Consider the following 20,743-nt stretch of genomic DNA (forward strand, 5'->3'; position numbering starts at 1 on the left):
TTTCTAAAAGGCATTTGATAAGGTGCCATGCCAAATGTTAATAGGCAAGAATAAGAGCTCATGGAGTTGGGGGTAAAAAGTTAGCATGGTTAGAGGATTGGTTAACAGATAGAAAGCAGAGAGTAGACTTAAATGGGGCATTTTTAAGTTGGCAGGCAGTGAATAGTGGAGTGTCGCAAGGATCAGGGCTGGCGTCTCAGCTATTTATAATCTATATTAATGACTTAGATGAGGAGACAGAGAGTAATGTATCTAAGTTTGCTGATGATACCAAGCAAGGTAGAAAGGTAAGCTGTGGGGAGAGCACAGAGAGTTTGCAAAGAAATATAGACAGCTTAAGTGAGCAACAAGATGGAGTATAAAGTAGGGAAGTATGAGATTATTCACCTTGGTTGTAAGCATAGAAAAGCAGAATATTTTTTAAGAAGTGTGAAACTTGGAAGTGTTGATGTTCAGAGAGACTTGGGTGTGCTCATACAAGGAATGCAGAAATGCAGGTGCAGCAATTGGGAAAGAAAATGGTATGTTGGCATTTATTGTGTGGGGATTGAAGTACAAGAATAAGGAGGTCTGCTACAATTGTACAGGGTTTTGGTGCGACCACATCTGGAATACGGTGTGCAGTTTTAGTCTCCACATTTAAGAAAGAATATACTTGCATTGGAGGCGGTTGAGTGAAGAGCCACTGAATTGGTCCCTGGGTTGAGCGGGTTGTCCTATGATGAGAGGTTGAGTAAATTGAACATATATTCTATGGTGTTTAGAAGAATGAGAAGCGATCTCATTGAAATCTGCAAAATTCAGAAGGGGTTGAAAGGGTGGATGCTGAGAGATTGTTTCCACTGGTTGGGAATCTAAAACTAGGGGAACAGTCTCAGGATAAGGGTCTGATCCTTTAGGACTGAGATGAGGAGAAAATACTTCATTCAAAGGGTTGATTATCTTTGGAATTCTCTACCCCAGAATGTTGTGGAAGTTCTATTATTGAATACTTTTAAGGCTGGGATAAACAGATTTTATTGCCCTTAGGTCGGCCCCCTCCACCAGAAGCATGATCTCATTATGGGGTGGGGGAGGCGGAGGAGGGTGGGTGGGTGGGGGGGGGGGGGGGGGGGGGGGTGCTAGCCTCGATTACAAATAAATGGCTGCCCAACTTCTTTCAAAGAAATAAAGAAAAAAGCCTCACGGGATGGCTGCTGAGTGCAGTGATAGCAACAGCTGTTGGCCCATTGCTGCGCTTTAAAAGCTGCTTCGGCTCTGATGCCCCGCATTCCCCATGTGCATACTGTTAAATCCAGAGCGGCCCAGAAAACCGTGGTCTGTTGCCTCATCGCTGAGCTTAAATACCTTTCAATTGTTCATTTCAAAAACCCAAGCAGCATCCCCAAAGCGACTTGCCACCCACCACCCATAAAATGTGGGTCCAGAGTGAGGACGTTGGAGAGCATGACCCGACGCCACCCCACTTAATTTAACAGCCCCCACCGCCTCCATTGCTGCCTGTTTCGGTGGCGTTAAATCCTGACCTTCATTTCTGAGGACTAATTTATGATGTATGGTTGGAAAGCATGGACTTTTGAGCCTGTAATGTAGGTTTCTGAGAGTGGAGCTTATTAAAATCCGTCTTCCTTGAATTTAAGATTCTCAAATTGAAAGGCATAGAGTTCATGTACACTGGTGGGAAAACTGAAACTGAATGAATTTGCGATGTGGGCACATATGTGACTAGAAAAGATTATCTGGCCATTTACAAAATCTAATACCGTTTCCTCAACTACTACTTAAATTATTCAACTGGTTTTCACTACTGCACCACCTGTCACTCTTCCTTCCCTTAGCCAGTGTATTCCATGGGCAAAATATTGCCGTTGGCGTGCAGGGGTGGGCCCGATACACCAAGCGTAAAACGACATGCGATGATGTCGGGCGTGCATCCCGACGCCTTCACGCGTCATTCCGATATTGTATTCGGCGGGCGCGCACTGGAGGCAGCTGCACAACCACCGAACTGTCAATGGCCTATTAAGGCCATTAAAAAAGCAATTAAAGTTGTTCACAACGCTGCTCGTCCAACCTTAAGGTTGGCAGGCAGGCAAAGAGCCCAAGTGGCCTTGGCATTTTTCAGGAAACCTCATCCACGGGCGGGATGAGGTTTCCTGAAGGTTTAATAAAATAAATAAATTTTGCTTAATTGACAAACATGTCCCAGCTTATGTGATACTGTCTAAATAATTTTTCACTTTATTTATAAAAAAGTTTCATTGTGTACTTGAGGCAGCTCAGTGCCTCAGGGAGATTTCTGCGCTCTTTCGCACACATGCACGAAAGAGCACAGATCCCAACTCTCCCTCCCCTCCCCGCCCGCACAGGTAGCACTGAGCGCTACTGGTTGTGTGTCATGCTCGGTGGGCCTTAATTGGCCCGCCCACATAAAATGGAGGCGCACAGCCGATCGCAGGCGGTGATCAGCTCCACACCCGCCCGTGACTGCTCCCACCCGACATAGGTAAGATTCAGCCCCATATATTCATTGCATTTTGCATGAAGTTGTTAAATTTTAGCATAGGCAACTTCCCAGGGTAATATTTGAAGAGCAAAGAAATTCTCATGACTAACATTTGTCTTTAGCCAGCTCCATCAAAACAATTTAGCTAGCTATGTATCATTGCTGTGCATGTATTGGATGTGCCATTTTCCTGTAAAACGGCAACAACTGCACTTCAAAAGTATGTCATTAGGTGTAAAACACTTTGGGACATTCTAAGGATGTGAGAGGTACTATACAAGTGCAGGTTGTATCATTCTTTCTGGTTGCTAAGTTTGTTTCAAACATAGAAATGAATAAAAAGCAAAACTCACTTTTGCATTGAAATGAGTGAAAACTGCAATTAAATTCTGAACGTTGACGCTGGAAATGGCTAATCACTACAGTTTTTTGTTTATTTTGGAACATAATATGGTATTGGTTATATTTGATTATTTCCATTCTGTAATGTGCTAGAGTTATGAGGTTGTTCAGCCTATGGAGGAGTTTTTAAAAAATCAAGATATGATTTTATCACTAATATTTTGTTTTCTAGGTGAAGATAAACAGTTCTGAGTTATTGGAGCTTACTTATCCTTCAGAAGAAAACAGTTTCAATGAACCAGAAACTGCGATAGACTTTATTAAACACTTGTACTATCGAGTTATATCATCTTCAAAATCATCAGCATCTGAATTCAACATAAGTATTGAATGTTATGATCGTAAAATCTATTTCAAAGTAAAACCAGTGATGCCTTCTACGAAGTACATTATTACTGCAACACGACAGTGTAAGTTTGAAGATTACTTGCTCCTTAGCCATTTTATTTTTTAATGTTGCTCATGTGACATCCATGATGCTATTTTGGTTAAAGCTGTATTCATGATTTAAAATTTCTGGGTTCCTCACTTTTTGCTGTTGCATTGAATTTGGTAGTAGTTATAGCTCTGAATATTTTTTTTACTGTTAAATCTTCATCTTTATCCCTACCCCTAGTGAGAGCCTCTCCTCTCCATGCTCCTTATGTCAATCATTAAATCAAGTGAATTGGAAGCTGGCACTTTTTCCCCTCACACAAGACCCACACCCACACCCACTTTCCATTATTCGTAGAACCTCTTCATGTAGTGCTCACGATCTTTGTAATAAAACATGCCAAAATATGGAGCTAAGCATATATATATATTTATATATTATATATTATATGTTTATAATATATAAATATTATAATATAGATTATAATATATATTTTATATATTTTTTGTATATATATTACAGTGAAAGCAAAGTAGCAAGCCACAGAGATGTAGGGAGGAAATTCCAGAGCTTGGGGACCCAGGCAGCCGAAAGTATAGCCACCAGTGATGGGGCAATTAATATTGGGGATGCTCAACAGGATGGAAATAGATGAGTGCATATTCTGGATGATTATGTGACTGGAGGAGATTACAGAGTTAGGGAGGAGGAGGCAGCCATTAAGGGATATGAAATCAAGGATGAGAATTTTAAGATCAACTCGTTGCTTGGGGCTGGGGGAGATTACAGAAATAGGGAGGAGGAGGAGGCAGCCATTAAAGGATATGAAAACAAGGATGAGAATTTTAAAATTAAGTTGTTGCTTGATCATGAGCCAATGTAGGTCAACAAGCACGGGTGACAGGTGAATGTGAATTAGTGCAAGTTGAGACATAGGCAGAGGTTTGGATCACATAAAGTTTACAGAAGGTAGAATGTAGCCAGCCAGAAGTGCATTGGAATGGTTAAGTCTCAGGTAACAAAGTCATGATTGAGGGTTTCAACAGCAGATGATCTGAGGCAGGGGTGAAGCTGGACGATGCTATGGAGGTGGAAAAAGGCATTCTTAACGATGACACAAATGTGTGCTCAGAAGCTCATCTCTGGGTCAAATATGACATCAAGGTTGCGACCTATTTGGTTTAATCTCAGGAGGTGGCCAGGGAGAGGGATGGAGTCAGTAGCTAGGAAACTGAGTTTCGAACAAGGACCAAAGATGGTGGCTTTAGTCTTCTCAATATTTAATTGGTGGAAATTTCTTCTTGCCTTGTACTAGATGTCGGATAAACAGTCTGATAAAAAGCAACAGCGGAGGAGTTGGGAGAGATGATGGTAAGGTAGAGCTGGGTGTCATCAGCATACATGTGAAAACTAATGCTGTGCTTTCTGATGGTGTCACTGAGGGGACAGCATGTAGATGAGAAGTAGGAGATAGAAAAAGTAAGGACAGAAGATTGGAAGATTATATTTGTTGCCATACAGAATTCTGCCTGTGAAGTTTCAGTTAGCATAGGAAAGTTCTATGCTAATCTGTTTGATGGGAAAGATTACTATGGCTCTGAAATCCAATTTTATATATAATGTATAACAATATAGCCAGGTTAATTAGAATGGCTTTTAATGCCATTGAATTTTCCTTAAGTTCTCCAGAAAAGGTTATTAGTTTCTTATTAGCTTGTTCATTGATTCAAACACCAAGCTGTTAGCAAAAATAATATTTGCCCCAACTTTAGACATCTGCAAAATTAGCACTTTGTACACAGGTTGCACATTAGTTGCAATACATAGGGAGACAGTCATATTTTCCTTTAGGAATGTAGTGTCGAGCTAGAATACGGTTACTGTATGTAACTGTATTGATACAATTGTACTGTACACAAAATAAAGCTTACATAGAAATGTTCAGAATAAAGTGGAATGTTTATTTTACTGTATTTAAATATTATTAACAATGTGCTAGTGAGAAATTTTGTATCAATTAGATTTGAGAACAATGATAAAGGAAATTCTGAGAGATCAAATGCAAAGCACCTCATAAACAATATAAAGTGTAATTGGATTGCTAGGTGAAAAGGTGGTGCCTTTTAAGCACCCAAAGGAAAATCTTCATGTGGAGGCAGAAGACATGGCAAAAATATTAAGCAAGTGCTTTTTCTGGAAGTGAATCACAGAATCTTAATGGCACAAAAGGAGGCCATTCAGCCCACCATGTCTGCACCGGCTCTCCAAATGAGCATTATGAACTAGTGCTGTTGCTCTGCCTTTTCCCCGTACCCTTGCACATTGTTTCTATTCAAATAATCATCTAATGTCCTCTTGAATGCCTCGATTGAAGCTGCTTCCACCACACTTCCAGACAGTGCACTCTAGGCCCGAACCACTTGTGTGAAAAAGTTTTTTCTCACGTCACACTTGCTTCTTTTGCAAATCACTTTAAATCTGTGCCCTCTTGTTCTTGATCCTTTTACGAGTGGGAACAGTTTCTCCCTATCTACTCTGTCCAGCCCCCTCATGATTTTCAACATTTCTATCAAATCTCCTCTCAGTCACCTTCTCTCCAAGGAGAACAGTCCCAACCTGTGCAATCCTCATAGCTGAAGTTTCTCATCCCTGGAACCATTCTTGTAAACCTCTTCTGCACCCTCTCAAATGTGTTCACATCCTTCCTGTAATATGGTGCCCTGAACTGTACACAGTACTCCAGCTGCAGTCTAACGAATATCTTATATTAGTTCAGCATAAGCTCCCTGCTCTTATACTCTATGCCCCTATTAATAAAGTCCAGGATACTATATGCTTTACTAACTGCTCTCTCCACCTGTCCTGCCATCTTCAATGATCTATGCACATATACATCCAAGTCTTTCTGCTCCCGCACTTCCTTCAAAATTTCACCCCTCGTTTTATATTGTCTGTCCATGTTCTTCCTACCAAAATGCATTACCTCACACTTCTCGGCATTGAACTTCACCTGCCACCTATCTGCCCATCCCATCAACTTGTCTATGTCCCCTTGAAGTTCCACACCATCCTCCTCGCAGTTCACAACACTCCCAATCTTCGTATCATCCGCAAACTTTGAAATTGTCCTCTGCACACCAAGATCTGGATCATTAATATATATCAAGAAAAGCAAGGGTCCCAATACTGACCCCTGGGGAACTCCACTACAAACCTTCCTCCAGCCCGAAAAATATCCATTGACCATTACTCTCTGCTTCCTATTTTTTCAGCCAATTTTGTATCCACATTGCTACTGCCCCTTTTATTCCATAAGCAATAACTTTTCTCAAGTCGGTTGTGTGGTACTCTGTCAAATGCCATTTCAAAGTCCTTATACACCACATCAACAGCATTACCCTCATCGATCTTTTCTGTTACCTCTTCAAAAAAACTCCACAATTTCCCCTTTAGAAACCCATGCTGGTTCTTCCTTAACAACCCATATTTTTCCATGTGACTACTAATTCTATCCTGTATAATTGTTTCTAGAGTTTTGCCCACCACTGAAGTTAAACTGACTGGTCTGTAATTGCTGGGCTTATGCTTACTACCTTTTTTGAACAGGGGCATAATGTTTGCAATTCTCCAGTCCTCTGGCACCACCCCTGAGTCTAGGGAAGACTGCAAGATTATGGCCAGTGCCTCTGCAATTTCTACTCTCACTTCCTTCAATATCCTCGGGTGCACCTCATCTGATCCCGGTGCCTTGTCAACTTTAAGTACCGACAGTCTATTCAACACTTCCTCCTTGTCAATTTTGAACCCTTCTAGTGACAGATTTTCCTCATCTGTCACCATGACCTGGGTAGCATCTACCTCCTTGGTAAAGATGAGTTATGTAAAGGTTCCACTAAAAGTTACGGACATGATAGTAATAGAGAAGTTGTACAGTACTAAAGAGATTATCATTACTGAAAGTTGGTAAGTCACCTGGTCCAGATGGAATGCAAATTAGATTGCTGAAAGAAGCAAAGGGAGATAGAGCAGAAACATTGGCCACAATCTTTCAATTCTCATAGGATATAGGAGTAGTGCCAGAGGACTGAAGGGTTGCTAATCTTATTCCACTATTACAGAAAGGGGAGAGAGTAAATATCCAGAAACAACAGGCCAGTCAGCCTAATATCGTTGGTCAGAAAGTTATTGGAAAAAATTATTGGGAACAAAATTAACTTCCATTGGAAAAAGTATGGCTTAGTAAGGGAGAGCCAGCATGGATTCATTCAAGGTAAATTGTGTCTGACAAACTTGATTGAATTCTTTACATTCTTTGAGCTAACAGAGAAGGTTGATCAAAGTAGTGTAGTGGATGTTGTATGTGTGGAATTTTGGAAGGCATTTGACAAAGTGACTTACAGGACGCTTATTAAGAAGAATGGAAGCCCTTGGATTAAGGGAAAGTGGTGGTACGAAAACAGAATTGGCCCAGTGACAGGAAGCAAAGGGTGGTGGTGGATAAATGCTTTTTGGGCTGGGAGTCGGTTTGCAATGGTGTTCCCTAAGGGACAGTTTTGGTTACATTACCTTTCCAATTTGTATAAACAACCTAGATCTGGGTGCAAGGAGCTGTGTTACAAAGTTTGCAGATGATACAAAACTTGGCAAAGTAGTAGATCATGATGAATATCATTATAGGCTTCAGAATTACATAGACAGGATAGCAGACGAGGTTCAATGAGAAGTGTGAAGTGATGCACTTTGGGAAAGATAGATAAATGGTGTGATTTTGAAAAGTGTGGATGAGCAGAGAGACTTTGGCATCCACAAATCTTTAAAGGTGGCAGGGTGAGTTGATAAGGTGCAATAATGAGGAGAAGTTGTAAAAGTTGGTTAACAATTGACCTATTCAAGGTTGTCGAGAAGATGAGAGGTTTTGATACAGTAAATAGGGGAAAAAATTCCCTCTGAGTGGGTGAATAATTAGAAGTCATGTTTCAAAATAATTGGGAAGGATCTAGAGGAAAGATGAAAAGATTTTTTTTTGCACTGAGTTGTTGGAATCTGGAGCATTACATGAAAAGGTGATAGAAGCTGATTTCATAAATAATTTTGAAAGCAAGTTGAACTTTAATAAATCCATGCTGGCACTCCTTGATTCAACCATGCTTTTTGAAATGGAAGTTAATTTTGATCCTGATAATTTTTTCCAATAACATCCTCACCATTGCTATTAGGCTGACTAGACTGTTGCTTCCTGATTTTCTATAATAGTGGTATAACATTATAAACTTCTTCAGTCCTCTGTATCCAATGATAATTGAAAGATTGTGGCCAATGCCTCTGATATTTATACCTTGATGAGGATATTACAGGATTGTGGATGAAAAATGGGAATATAGGGCTAAGCATGTCTGCTCTTTCCAACTTCTCATTCTTGCAGTTTCTCATCCTTGGTATAATCCTGGTAAACTTCCTCTAAACCTTTTCTAAGACCGTTACATCTTTCCCGAAGTGTGAAATGCCTACAATACTCTAGCTGAGGCCTAAACAATGATTTATAAAGCTCTAGTGGGATCTCTTTGCTTTTGTTTTCTGTTCTTCTATTTATAAACCCAAGTAACCTCTATGCATTTTAAACCACCTTATCAATTCAGCACAGGCACAAGTGGAATGGATTCCTTCTGCACTTTGTTTATATGATTCTATGTACAGTGTGATTTATTCACAACTGTAAATTCACACTGAGAATGTCCAGGGAATTAATAAACACATCTGTGTGAATTAGGAAATTGCAGTGAGGGAAATATATTTCTAAATGGGTGAATTTACTGATAGCACCAATGCTGGATTAAAATTATAACCAAACAATCTGCTAGTACACAATGTGGAATAAAAATAGAAAATGCCAGAAACAGCCAGAAAGTTAGGCCAAATCTATTGAGAGAGAAACAGAGCTACATAATAAAAAAAAATCTTAATCTAAGTTGGCGGTATCTGGAACACTCTATGTGAAAAGATGGTAGAAGCCGATTTCATAAACAATTTTAAAAGCAAACTGGACCAGTACTTGAGGATGAGGAAATAACACTCAACAGGTGGGACTAAATCTGTGGGAGAGAGAAACATAGCTGGTAAAAGGTCATTGACCTTGAAACATTAGCTTTGTTTCTCTCTTCTCAGGTGTTGTCTGATCTGTTGACTCCAGCATTTTCTGGTATCGTTTCAGATTTCCAATTTCCACAATATTTTGTTTTAGTATACAGTGTGGAATGGTTTTACAACAAACACTTTGTTTTCTCTGGATTCTTTTCAGTTTTGTTTCCATTTATAATTTAGTGTGATTTGAACAAATAAGGCTGACACCTGTCTGGGTAACAAAATTTGAATAATGCTGCTGAGGTTACTAGGTGTGTACCTGTGTTTGTCCATTTGGCTACCTCTTCAATTCCCACTCAGTCCTCTCAGTTCTTTCTCACTCCCTCTTGTAAAGTACTCAGGCATTCTTCTTCAAGGAAAAAAAGAGCAGTGCAACTTTAAAGAAAAAATTATTCTGCTAGCTCCACAAAAATTAAGTGCTGGAGTTGGATGCATTGATGTTTAGAGGGAGATATTCAACTGTGTCAGCTTAATCAATTGAAACCTAATAAAATATGTATTTCTTGCAGCATTTGAACCAAAGTTGATTTTTCTGTTTGGGGCTGGAATTATCCTGTTCCTTTGTGCAAGACACATTAGCAGGTACTGTACACAAATTGCTTTAACACGTGTGCAATCTTCATACAACACTAAGGCCTACACAGCTTAATGGATTCATTAGCTTTAAATTATTTTAATCCAAATGTTATCCTTATTAACATTCAGCTAAGGATGTTAATCAAAAATGATTGAATGATTTCCAATGTTCTTTCTCATTTTGGAAGTCATAAAAAAAGCTCAAAAGAAACGCTGTCATTTTTTTTTAAATTAGGGATTCAGTTTGCCACATTGCTCACCCTCATCTCCCACATCAAATGTTGAGCTTGTCTGGATCTAAAAATATTTAGTTACTTTGAGTACTGAAATATTGAAATAAATGATGTAGTCAGGTGGCTGAATAAAACGCTTTCTTATGATATAAGTTTCTTTTTTTTAACAAATTATTGCAGCTGTATATCTCTGTATATCTTTCCATAATGATCACAAGTGATCTCCCTCCTCTTGCAGGAGTGAACAATTTTATTATTGTGCAGGAGTTACGCTGGGAATCTTTGCAACATTAGTCCTTATCCTCTTAGCATGTAGAAGGCTGCTGCAAGTAAGAAATGCTTTTATTTTTAAATACCACATATTTAAACCACATTTATTGATTTCCTTCAATTTTGTCCTCCTGTCACTCTCTTATTTTCTCACCAGAATAATATAAGAAATAGTAGTAAGACTAGACCTTAAGCTTTCTCCACCATTCAATAAGATCATGGCTGATCCTCTGCATCAACTCCACTTTCCTGCCCTGTCCTAATATCCCTCAATTGCCTTAATACCCAAACATCTATCGATTAATGATTCATTGTCTCCCATTCCATTTTCTTCCAGTCTCTCCCCTTTTTAATTTCTTTCTTTTCGTATTCTGTATCCCTCAGTCTTTAACTTAGACACAAGCATCTTCAGCTGTGCTTGTCTTGTGATCAGCCCCCCTCCCCCCAACTTTCCATGTAACATTGTGTCAGGCCATTGCTGGTTAGCTCAAAATCATAGTATCTCTCCCATCTGTTGACCTTGTTCACACACCCAATTTTAGCAACAGCACATGTGACCTGGTCCTGTACCGTGCTGCGTGCTGTGGTCATGCCATCCTCTCATTGACTGAAGGACATGGCAACTCAGGAAAAAATATTAACCATTCAGTCCCTCAAGCCTGTTTTGTCATTCAGTTAGATCACAGCTGAACTGTATCTTAACCCTATCTGCCTTTGTTCCATAAGCTTTAATACCCTGACTACCAAAAATCTGTCAATGACAGTTTTGTACTTCTCAGTTGTCCTAGCATCAACAGATTTCTGGTGGAAGAGAATGTCAGATTTACACTAACCTTCTCTCTTGCAGAGCCAGCACAGATGCGAAAGGCCGAGTGGCCGCCTTTTGTGCCATAAACATTCTAAGATTCTATGAAGACATGCTTTCTGATCTCACTCCTGAATTATGTATCTTTAATTTAAGGTTATCCCCCTTATTCTGGACTCGCCCAAAATGAGCCCACTTGCTACATGTTTAAGTTGAATGTGAGGAAGTACAGTTGTTTGTTGGTACATTGAAATGGGGGTTATATTGTGGGTAGCAAGTTACGATGCATGTCCTCGCATGTGACGCTAACTGGATAGCACAGGAACAAAAATATGTCCTATCTCATGGCTGCACAAATAAATTTACATTTTTATGTGTATATATGAAATTCCCAGATCGTGCAGGAGGTGGAAACAAAGGATATTTCATAGACAGTTTTGTGATGAGTTAATGTTCTCCATGAATTATTTCTTTAATTAAAAACTATCAGTAGTGGAGTAATTGCATCTTCCCTAAACAGCCCCATTCTGTTGGTCCTCTACTTAGCTGAAGATCTTTAGTTTGGAAATTATGTTTTCCTCTTGAGGTTTTAAATTAACTTTTAACCAGATTTTTCCCTTGCTTTCGATATCTCCAGTATGTCTCTCTACAATCACTAATTTTATACTGGCCACTTCATCTGAAACCAAGAAAAACAAAAATCACAAGCTTTAATAAATTAAAACCAACTTTATTATAAACAACACCTTGTACAATGCTTCATTGCTCAACCAGAAAGCATTTTAATTTTGGGGTTTTGACTTGTGCTTGGAATGTTTTGTATGCAAATATTTTCCTGTCAATCACAGTACCAGCGGTGCTATTTTCTTGTAACGTTTTCTGTTTGATCAATCTGCTGTCTGCACGAAATTAAAATTTCTTCAGACAGTTTGGGGGAAAAGTGCTGACACAGCTGGCTGAAAGAGATCACCCGAACCTCTTTGTTTTTTTGCAAATAGAAGCTGATAATCTCGAAACGTCACAACTTTAGAAAAGTAATGGTTTATTCAAGCAGAATTTACTTGATACACATCAGAGACTAAGACCGGGATTTTCCGGCCCTGCCTGTGGTGGGGATTGTCGTGGGCGGGAGGAAAATTTGATGGACCAGCCAAAGGTCTGTTAACTTTGGGCGGGAATTTCTGGTCCCACGGCAGCCAGATTATTCAGAGGAATTTGCAGTTAGGAACTAGACGGGAGTAACTCTGACATATGTAGTTTAATATATGTACATTATTAGTTCCTGCAATGGTTTTCTATTTGTACAACGTGTTTGCTTTAAATTAAAGTTCTTTGACAAGTTTAGTCTTTGCAGGGAACTGCTGGTTAAAGTGTTTGAGAGCTTTGAGAGACACGGGGAAGAAACAGATCTTTTTACAAAAGTATAAGGAGACAAATTTCAGAGCATGAAGGGTGGAATCCCAGTGCAATCAGGAGGATCTTTAAGATAGCAAGGAGGAGAGAGAATCTGAGGGATGGCAATACAGGATGACAATTGTCTTTTATTGAAACTACAGCATTCCTATATTGAGAAAACTGGTTAGGAATTCCTTATGAGTAGCTAATTTTTCACATTTCTACAATGAAAATATTAACTGTAAAATATGGCAATATGCCACAAATGCATTGTTTATTTCTAATCTTGAAATTGATTTGTTCTCTGCTGTGTGTTGTGTATAGGGTCGAGATAGAGGAGAATGTATAAGAGGGGAAGATAAAGAAATGGACATAATGACACATCAGATATTCTTTTCCATTTAAAGTCATATATATATGAAAATAAAATATAATGTTGCTTTTTTGTAGAAAAGAACATTCTTGTTGTTAATTATTCCAAGTTGGTCAGCCTCAGCCTTCCTGATTTATTTCAGTATTGTAAACCTATCCCAATATCGGAAATATTTATTTGGTAAGCAGAATTGTGATTTTTTTTTTATTGTCACATATCTTCTATTAAACAGTTGCTTGGTAGTACAGAACTTGAGTATTACTGCAAAAAAGAGACATAGGGTCCTGCCCTCTGCAGACACAAAGAACATGTCTAGGCATTGCTCCTTTTTGGAATTAAATAGAAGCGTGTGGCATAATAGTTCCCTGGTGCATTCTCCATCACAATACCTTGCCAATCAGATTCAACTTGCCAACCAATCAGCACCCTTCTTCCATGCAGCATAAATTGTTGCTCCCTTTGAAATTTGGCATTTTTGCCTCTGCCCTGATGAGTGCAAGATGAAAAGCTTTGACAGCATGTCTCTTTTTCAGCAAAATATTCTGTTAATTTTTTTGTTGTGCGAACTTTTTAATATGTCTGATACAGATATGAAATCTAAAACTGTTTAGATAGCTTTCTAGCTTCTAATATTTTTCTCTCTTTTTCCCCTCTGACCCTACAGGTTACCTTTTTGTGGTTGGTTTCCTTAGTTATGCTATTTGCTATAGGCATGGGCCATTGTCAGATAAACGCAGTATAAACCTGCTCACCTGGACCCTACAGTTGGTAGCATCACTGTTGATATACCGTGGTGTTACATGCAGTCAGTGTGCTTATACTGTCATTGTCATTCTGTTATGTGCAAGCAACGTTCATCACCCAGTTAATTTGATCCACTACATTTACAGGTTAGTATTTTTTTAGTGACTTATGTGTTCAGTGGCTTGTTTTTATTGCACAAGTGAAAAGAACCGTCCACAGATTTCTACTTAGTATTATAGTTTGAACACACAGTAAAATATGCTAGAATAATTTTGTTTATTAATTTTATTTTTTAGTTGCGCAGTAAGTGGTGCTTTCATATGATGCACTTAAAAAAAACTTTTTTTCTCCTCCTACAATTTACCTCCCTCTCTCCTCCTCGAAGGCTTTGACACACTCACTGAAAGATGATTGCACAAGCAGAGGTTCCGTTTAGTACCTTGCAACTATTATTCACGTGTGAACCTTTTCAGTGAGTGCTAGCATGCGATTTGGCCAAGCCTAACGCTATCCTCAAAGGTTCTGCATCAATTACTTTTGTTGAAATACTCTATCTTCGTGTGTCTCCACAAACTTCATAAAAGGGTGGAATTTGATACCCTTCCCCATGATGAGTTTGGTGGCAGGGGGGACATTTAACCTGGTGGGTGGCAGGTGGGGACCCTGCTGCATTTCCACCACTTTCCTTACTAAGTCCATGCAGCAAGGCCCATGAACAGCCTTCCTGCCCACTGCCAATTGAGGCCCTTAAGTAGGTAATTAATGTTCATTTAAGGGTCTCATCCTGCTACTGCCCATGTTCACCCAGCATAGGCAGGGGGCTTATCAAGTGGAGAGACCAACAATCAAACCCTGTTGGGGGTGGGCTCCCGTGGTGGGGGTAGGGTGGGAGGTGGTGGTGTGTGGGTGGTTCCCTCCTTCAAAGGCACTCGGTACCTGATTGAGGGACCTGGCATCAGGAAGTGGGAGTTCGTTGAGAGCCACTATGCCTGGGTCCATTGCAGAGCCTAGGCTTTTGGGTGAGTGTATTACCGGCAGTAGCCACTGCCACCCTGGTGGTGCTGCTGAGCAATGAAGAGCTGCTGGCCTCTGATTGGTCATCAACTTTTGGTGGGCGCTTAATTTGCCAGGCCTTCCCAGAAAGAGGCAATGGGGGGCTGTCACCGGCTCTCCAGCTGACGGGCAAAAGCCCCATCGTGTCCATTAAATACCCCCCAAAATATGCATAGATTTATACCCCAAATGTACGCACTAAGTTTTAATTTTTAATCAATAGAAATGCTCTAAACTATATCGGAGATCAATCCTGCTAGTTACTGCTGATCATTTTCTTTAACAAATGTTAAAGCGGCTTTGAATTTTCCTTGTAGGTATTTTCTTTGCACCAGTTGCTGTTTCCAAAGCATTGATTTCCCAGTGTGACTTTAAAAAAATTAAACCTCCTTTGAAAGCCATAAGAACTAACATGTCTACACTGGTGTTTTTAGCAGGTGAAGCACCTGGTCTAATCTAATTGTTGCCCTCTAATATTTCTGATTTTCAAGGAAAAGCCTGAACAATTTATAGATTCTTTAACAGTAATTTGTGGCTTAGAATTCTGTAGTCTAACCATCTTCTAATCTCCCTTTCGATTCTCCTCAAGGTTATCTTAAATTTGTGCTCCCTAGTTACTGTCTCACTGTTCAATGGAAAAACCTGTCACTATTTTCACTATAATAACCCTTCACAACAATAAAGAACTCTGTCGGACCACCCCTATCTTCCTTAGTGAATAAAGTCCCAACTTCTTGAGTGTCCTTTCATTACTGTGACCTGTCATCCACCATTACCATCATGGTGAATCCTTGCTGAATTGTTTCCATTGCTTTTATGTCCTTTCTATAATCGGATGCCAAAAACTGCCACCCAACAACTGATAGTTCTAAATTATCTCTGTTTTGGTATTTGGTGCTTTTGGATTCAAAATGAAGGGTTTAGTTGTTTTTATATGGATTTACCTACTTGTCTGCTTCTTAAGTGACCTAGTGTCTGCACATCAAGTTTTTCTGCTCTTTTACTCCCTTTAGGGTATATTTCTTTTTTCTTCTCTTACTTCCAAAATGTATGGCTTGAATCACATTTAACTACATTGGCTCCCTATCTGCCCATGCTGCTAGCCTATCCTGCCCTGCAGTCGTCACAATTCTTGTCACAAATTGCCATATACTCTAATTTGGTTTTATCAGTAAATGTTCTTTTTTCCTCAGTATCTAAGTCCAGGTGATTCACCTCTATGCTAAATAAGAGCAGCATGGACTTCTGTGAAACACCAGTCATCACATATTTTTTATTATTCATTCACGGTATGTGGGCTTCACTGGCTGGGCCAACATTTATTGCCCATCCCTAGTTGCCCTTGAGAAGGTAGTGGTGAGCTGCCATCTTGAACCTCTGCAGTCCATGTGGTGTAGGTACACCCACAGTGCTGTTAGGAAGGGAGTTCCAGGCTTTTCATCCAGTGACAGTGAAGGAATGGTGATATATTTCCAAGTCAGGATGGTCAGTGACTTTGAGGGGAACTTCCAGGTGGCGATGTTCCCATCTATCTGCTGCCCTTGTCCTTCTAGATGGTAGTGATCATGGGTTTGGAAGATGTTGTCTAAAGAACCTTGGTGAATTCCTGCAATGCATCTTGTAAATGGTCCACACTCTTCCTAATATGCATCGGTGGTGGAGGGAGTGAATATCTGTGAATGTGGTGTATTCCATCACACTCCTTACTTGTGCCTTGTAGATGGTGGACAAGCTTTGGGGAGTTAGGAGGTGAGTTGCTCGCCACAGGATTCCTAGATTCTGGTCTGTTCTTGTAGTCACAGTATTGATATGGCTAGCCTAGTTCAGTTTTTGATCAATGGTAACTCCCAGGATGTTGACAGTGGGGGATTCAGTGATGGTAATGCCATTGAACATCAAGGGGCAATGGTTAGATCTCACTTGTTGGAGATGGTCATTTCCTGGCACTTGTGTGCTGCAAATGTTACTTGCCACTTGTCAGCCCAAGCCTGGATATTGTCCAGGTTTTGCTGCATTTGGACATGGATTGCTTAAGTATCTGAGGAGTCGCGAATGGCGCTGAACATTGTGCAACCATCAACAAACATCCCCACTTCTGACCTTATGATGGAAGGAAGGTCATTGATGAAGGAGCCAGTTGGGCCACGGACACTACCCTGAGGAACTCCTTCAGTGATGTCCTGGAGCTGAGATGACTGAGCTCCAACAACCACAGCCATCTTCCTTTGTGCTAGGTATGACTCCAACCAGTGGGGAGTTTTACCCCTGATTCCCGTTGACTCCAGTTTTGCTAGGGCTCCTTGATGCCATACTCATTCAAATGTGGCCTTGATGTCAAGTGCAGTCACTCTTTCACCTCACCTCTTGAGTTCAGCTCTTTTTGTCCATGTTTGGACGAAGGGTGCAATGAGGCCAAGGAGATGAATGGTCCTGGCAAAACTCATACTGAGTGTCATTGAGCAGGCTATTGCTGATTAAGAACCATTTGACAACACTGTCATCAACCCCTTCCATCACTTTGCTGATGATCGAGAGCAGATCGTCTGTGTGTGGCGGGGGGGGGGGGGGTAATTGACTGGGTTGGATTTGCCCTGCTTTTTACGGATAGGACATGCCTGGACAATTTTCCACATAGGATAGATGTCAGGTTGTAACTGTACTGCAACAACTTGGCTAGGGCTCCAACTAGTTCTGGAGCACAAGTCTTCAGTATTATTGCTGAAATGTTGTCAGGGCCCATAGCCTTTGCACTATCCAGTGCCTTCAGCGGTTTCTTGATATCACATGGAGTGACTCGAATTAGCTGAAGACTGGCATCTGTGACCCTGGGGACTTGCGAAGGAGGCTGAGATTTTTCATCCATTCGGCACTTCTGGCTGAAGACTATTGCAAATGCTTCAGCCTTGTCTTTTGTACTGATGTGCTGGGCTCTTCCATCATTGAGGATGGAGATACTCCTCGTCCAGTGAGTTGTTTAATTGTAATGACTGGATGTGGCAAGACTGCAGAGCTTAGATCTGATTCGTTGGTTGTAGCATTGCTTAGCTCTGTCTATTGCATGCTGCTTTCACTGTTTGGCATGCGTTATGATGCGGCAGATGATGTGTGCCAGGCGGATCAAATTCACGAGGGAAACATGATCACAAGGTCACAACGAGTTTGCAATTTGTATTTTATTTCGAGGTGTGTGCCATGAATTCAGTAGTAATAAGTCCACCAAGACTCTAGAGATTTTTTACAAAACTAAATTAAACATTTATTAACAAAAGAAAAGATTTCAAACACATGCATAGGTCTATAAATTACTAATATAATAACTCCTAAAATCCTTAATTAATCTGGCTTCCAGTTACACCCCCATTAAGGCAATGGTAAAAAATAGATTTAAACAGATCCAGGCAAGTCAAAAACAATACCCTGGACAGTAGAATTTAAAATTGCTTTTCCTAGCTTTGGTTTCTGTATACAGCAGCTTAATGCACAACTACTGGTGGCTTTGTGTTAGAACTTACAATGCCTCCCCCTCTGACACACAGCCTGTCCTTCTTTATACATATTTCTCCCTTTTACTGCAAATTCCATTGTTCCCCTATGCCTTCAGAACTCTACCTTTCTCATAATATAAATCTTTTCATGGTGCTAATACCATCAGTAACCTTTGAGAAAAATAAACACACTGCTTGGCCTAGCTTCTCTGGCTAGATGTAACATCCTACCATCTCTTTGAAATTCAAACTACCCTGATTTATCTAAAAATGCAAATTCTCCTCATCTCACATTCTAAAACTTCAGCCATATTTACGTATTTAGCATTTCAAACCTAGCTTCCTTTTGATGAATTGAAGCCTCCAGACTAGCTGTCGCCAAATCAATTAAATCTTTTCCACACACACACACACACACACACACACACACACACAATTAACCTACTTTTACAATAAATTACAATAACATTATGAGAATTGTACTTTCGTGACACATGCAAGTAGTCCTGTATTGTAGCTCCACCAGGTTGACAACTCATTTTTAGGTATGCCTGGTGCTCCTGGCATGCCCTGCTTCATGGGTGTTCAGTTTTGAGTTGCTAGATCTATTCCAAATCTATCCCATTTAGCACTGTGGTAGTGCCACACAACATGGAGGCTACCCTCTGTATGAGGGCAGGACTTAATCTCCACAAAGACTGTGAGGTGGTCACTCCTACCTGCACTGTCATGGGCAGATAGATTGCGAGGACAAGGTGTGGTTGATTTCTCCTTGTTGCTTCCCTCATCACCCTCTGCAGACCCAGTCTAGCATCCATGCCCTTTAGGCCTTGGTCAGCTCGGTTAATAGTGGTGCTACTGAACCACTCTTATTGATGGAGATTGAAGTCCCCTACCCAGGGTACATTCTGTGCCCTTGCGCTCAGCGCTCCCTCCAAGTGGTGTTTAACATGGAGGACACTGATTCATCAGCTGAAGGGGTGGGGGTGGGGGCCAGTAAGTGGTAACCAGCCCATGTTTGACCTGATGCTATGAGACCTCACAGGGTCCAAAGTTGATGTTGAGGACTCCCATGGCAACTCCCTCCTGACTGTATATCACTGTGTCGTCACCTCTGGTGGGACTGTCCTGTTGGATGGTGACGGTGTTGTCTGGCACATAGTCATTCATGGAATCATACTTACAATGTCAGAGATAAAAACAAAAAACTACTGTGGATGCTGGAAATCCAAAACAAAAACAGAATTACCTGGAAAAACTCAGCAGGTCTGGCAGCATCTGTTGAAAGGTCGTGAGGACTCGAAACGTCGACTCTTTTCTTCTCCACCGATGCTGCCAGACCTGCTGAGTTTTTCCAGGTAATTCTGTTTTTGTTTACAATGTCAGGCTTGACTAGTTTGTGAGGCAGCACAAGCTCCCACTTAGCAGGATTGACAGAGCTGGGTTTGCCTTTGTTTTTTCCCGATGCCTTGGTCGATGCTAGGCAATCCATCTGGTTTCATTCCTTTTTGTAGGCTTTGTAGTGGTTCAATACAACTGAGTGGTTTGCGGGGCCTTTTCAGGGGCATTTAAGAGTCAACCGCATTTGCTGTGGGTCTGGAGTCACATGTAGGCCAGAGGCAGATTTCCTTCCTAAAGGCGAACCAATTGGCTCCTTACGACAATTGACAATAGTTTCATGGTCACTATTACCAAGACCAGCTTTTTTTTAATTCCAGATTTTTTTTTTATGAATTGAATTTAAATTCCAGCTGCCATGTCAGGATTCGGACCCATGCCCCCAGAACATTAGCCTGGGCCTCTGGATTACTAGTCCAGTAACATTACCACTATGCCCCATGATGCAATGAAACTAAGTTGCTATTGCGTGTCTGCTTCCTGAGATAGCCCTGGTACGTGTGCAGGTGCTGTAATTGTCCTGGAAATTTAAAGTTCCAATATGCTGATTTGTGCTGCCCAAGACCCTCCATGAATGTCTCTTACACTGATCCCAAGATTGGAGAGTTGGGCTAGATGCAAGCTACTTTCCCGGATACTTACCCTAGAAATGTTACACTGTGTAATCTCTGGTGTAACTCGGTGATTAATAGCGAAACTCAGCTCACCACCTCCCCGCCCTCACACCCAACCAATCACCCCCGACCCACTCACTCGCCTGCTCACCTCACCAACTCGCACCTCGCCCACTCACTTGCCCACTCGCACCTCACCCACTCACCTATTCACTCACCCACTGGAAAACCCCTCTTTGCAGCTCATCTTGCTGGTGTTCCCTGTGGATGGCAGCATTGAAGCGTTGCTAATGCAGCAGGGATCTGTAGTTCCAGCTAGAAGACTGCAAAATGGTAAGACCAACAAGAAGAGATCTTCACAGTCAGTGGCGATCG

The 20,743-nt window shown here is 40.8% G+C and overlaps 1 protein-coding gene across 2 annotated transcripts in view; it reads left to right on the top strand.

Annotated features, from left to right (window-relative positions):
- The window catches only part of LOC144686545 (nuclear envelope integral membrane protein 1a-like), a 60,339-nt gene that overhangs the window by 24,711 nt on the left and 14,885 nt on the right, over window positions 1–20,743 (top strand). For both annotated transcript variants that reach the window (XM_078551872.1, XM_078551873.1), the window contains 5 exons: window positions 3,081–3,318; window positions 9,932–10,004; window positions 10,470–10,560; window positions 13,152–13,254; window positions 13,739–13,964. In XM_078551872.1, the coding sequence (XP_078407998.1) occupies window positions 3,081–3,318; window positions 9,932–10,004; window positions 10,470–10,560; window positions 13,152–13,254; window positions 13,739–13,964 (731 nt within the window). The remainder of the gene's footprint in view (window positions 1–3,080; window positions 3,319–9,931; window positions 10,005–10,469; window positions 10,561–13,151; window positions 13,255–13,738; window positions 13,965–20,743) is intronic.

This window comes from Cetorhinus maximus, chromosome 11, assembly GCF_964194155.1.
Source record: "Cetorhinus maximus chromosome 11, sCetMax3.hap1.1, whole genome shotgun sequence".
NCBI lineage: Eukaryota > Metazoa > Chordata > Chondrichthyes > Lamniformes > Cetorhinidae > Cetorhinus > Cetorhinus maximus.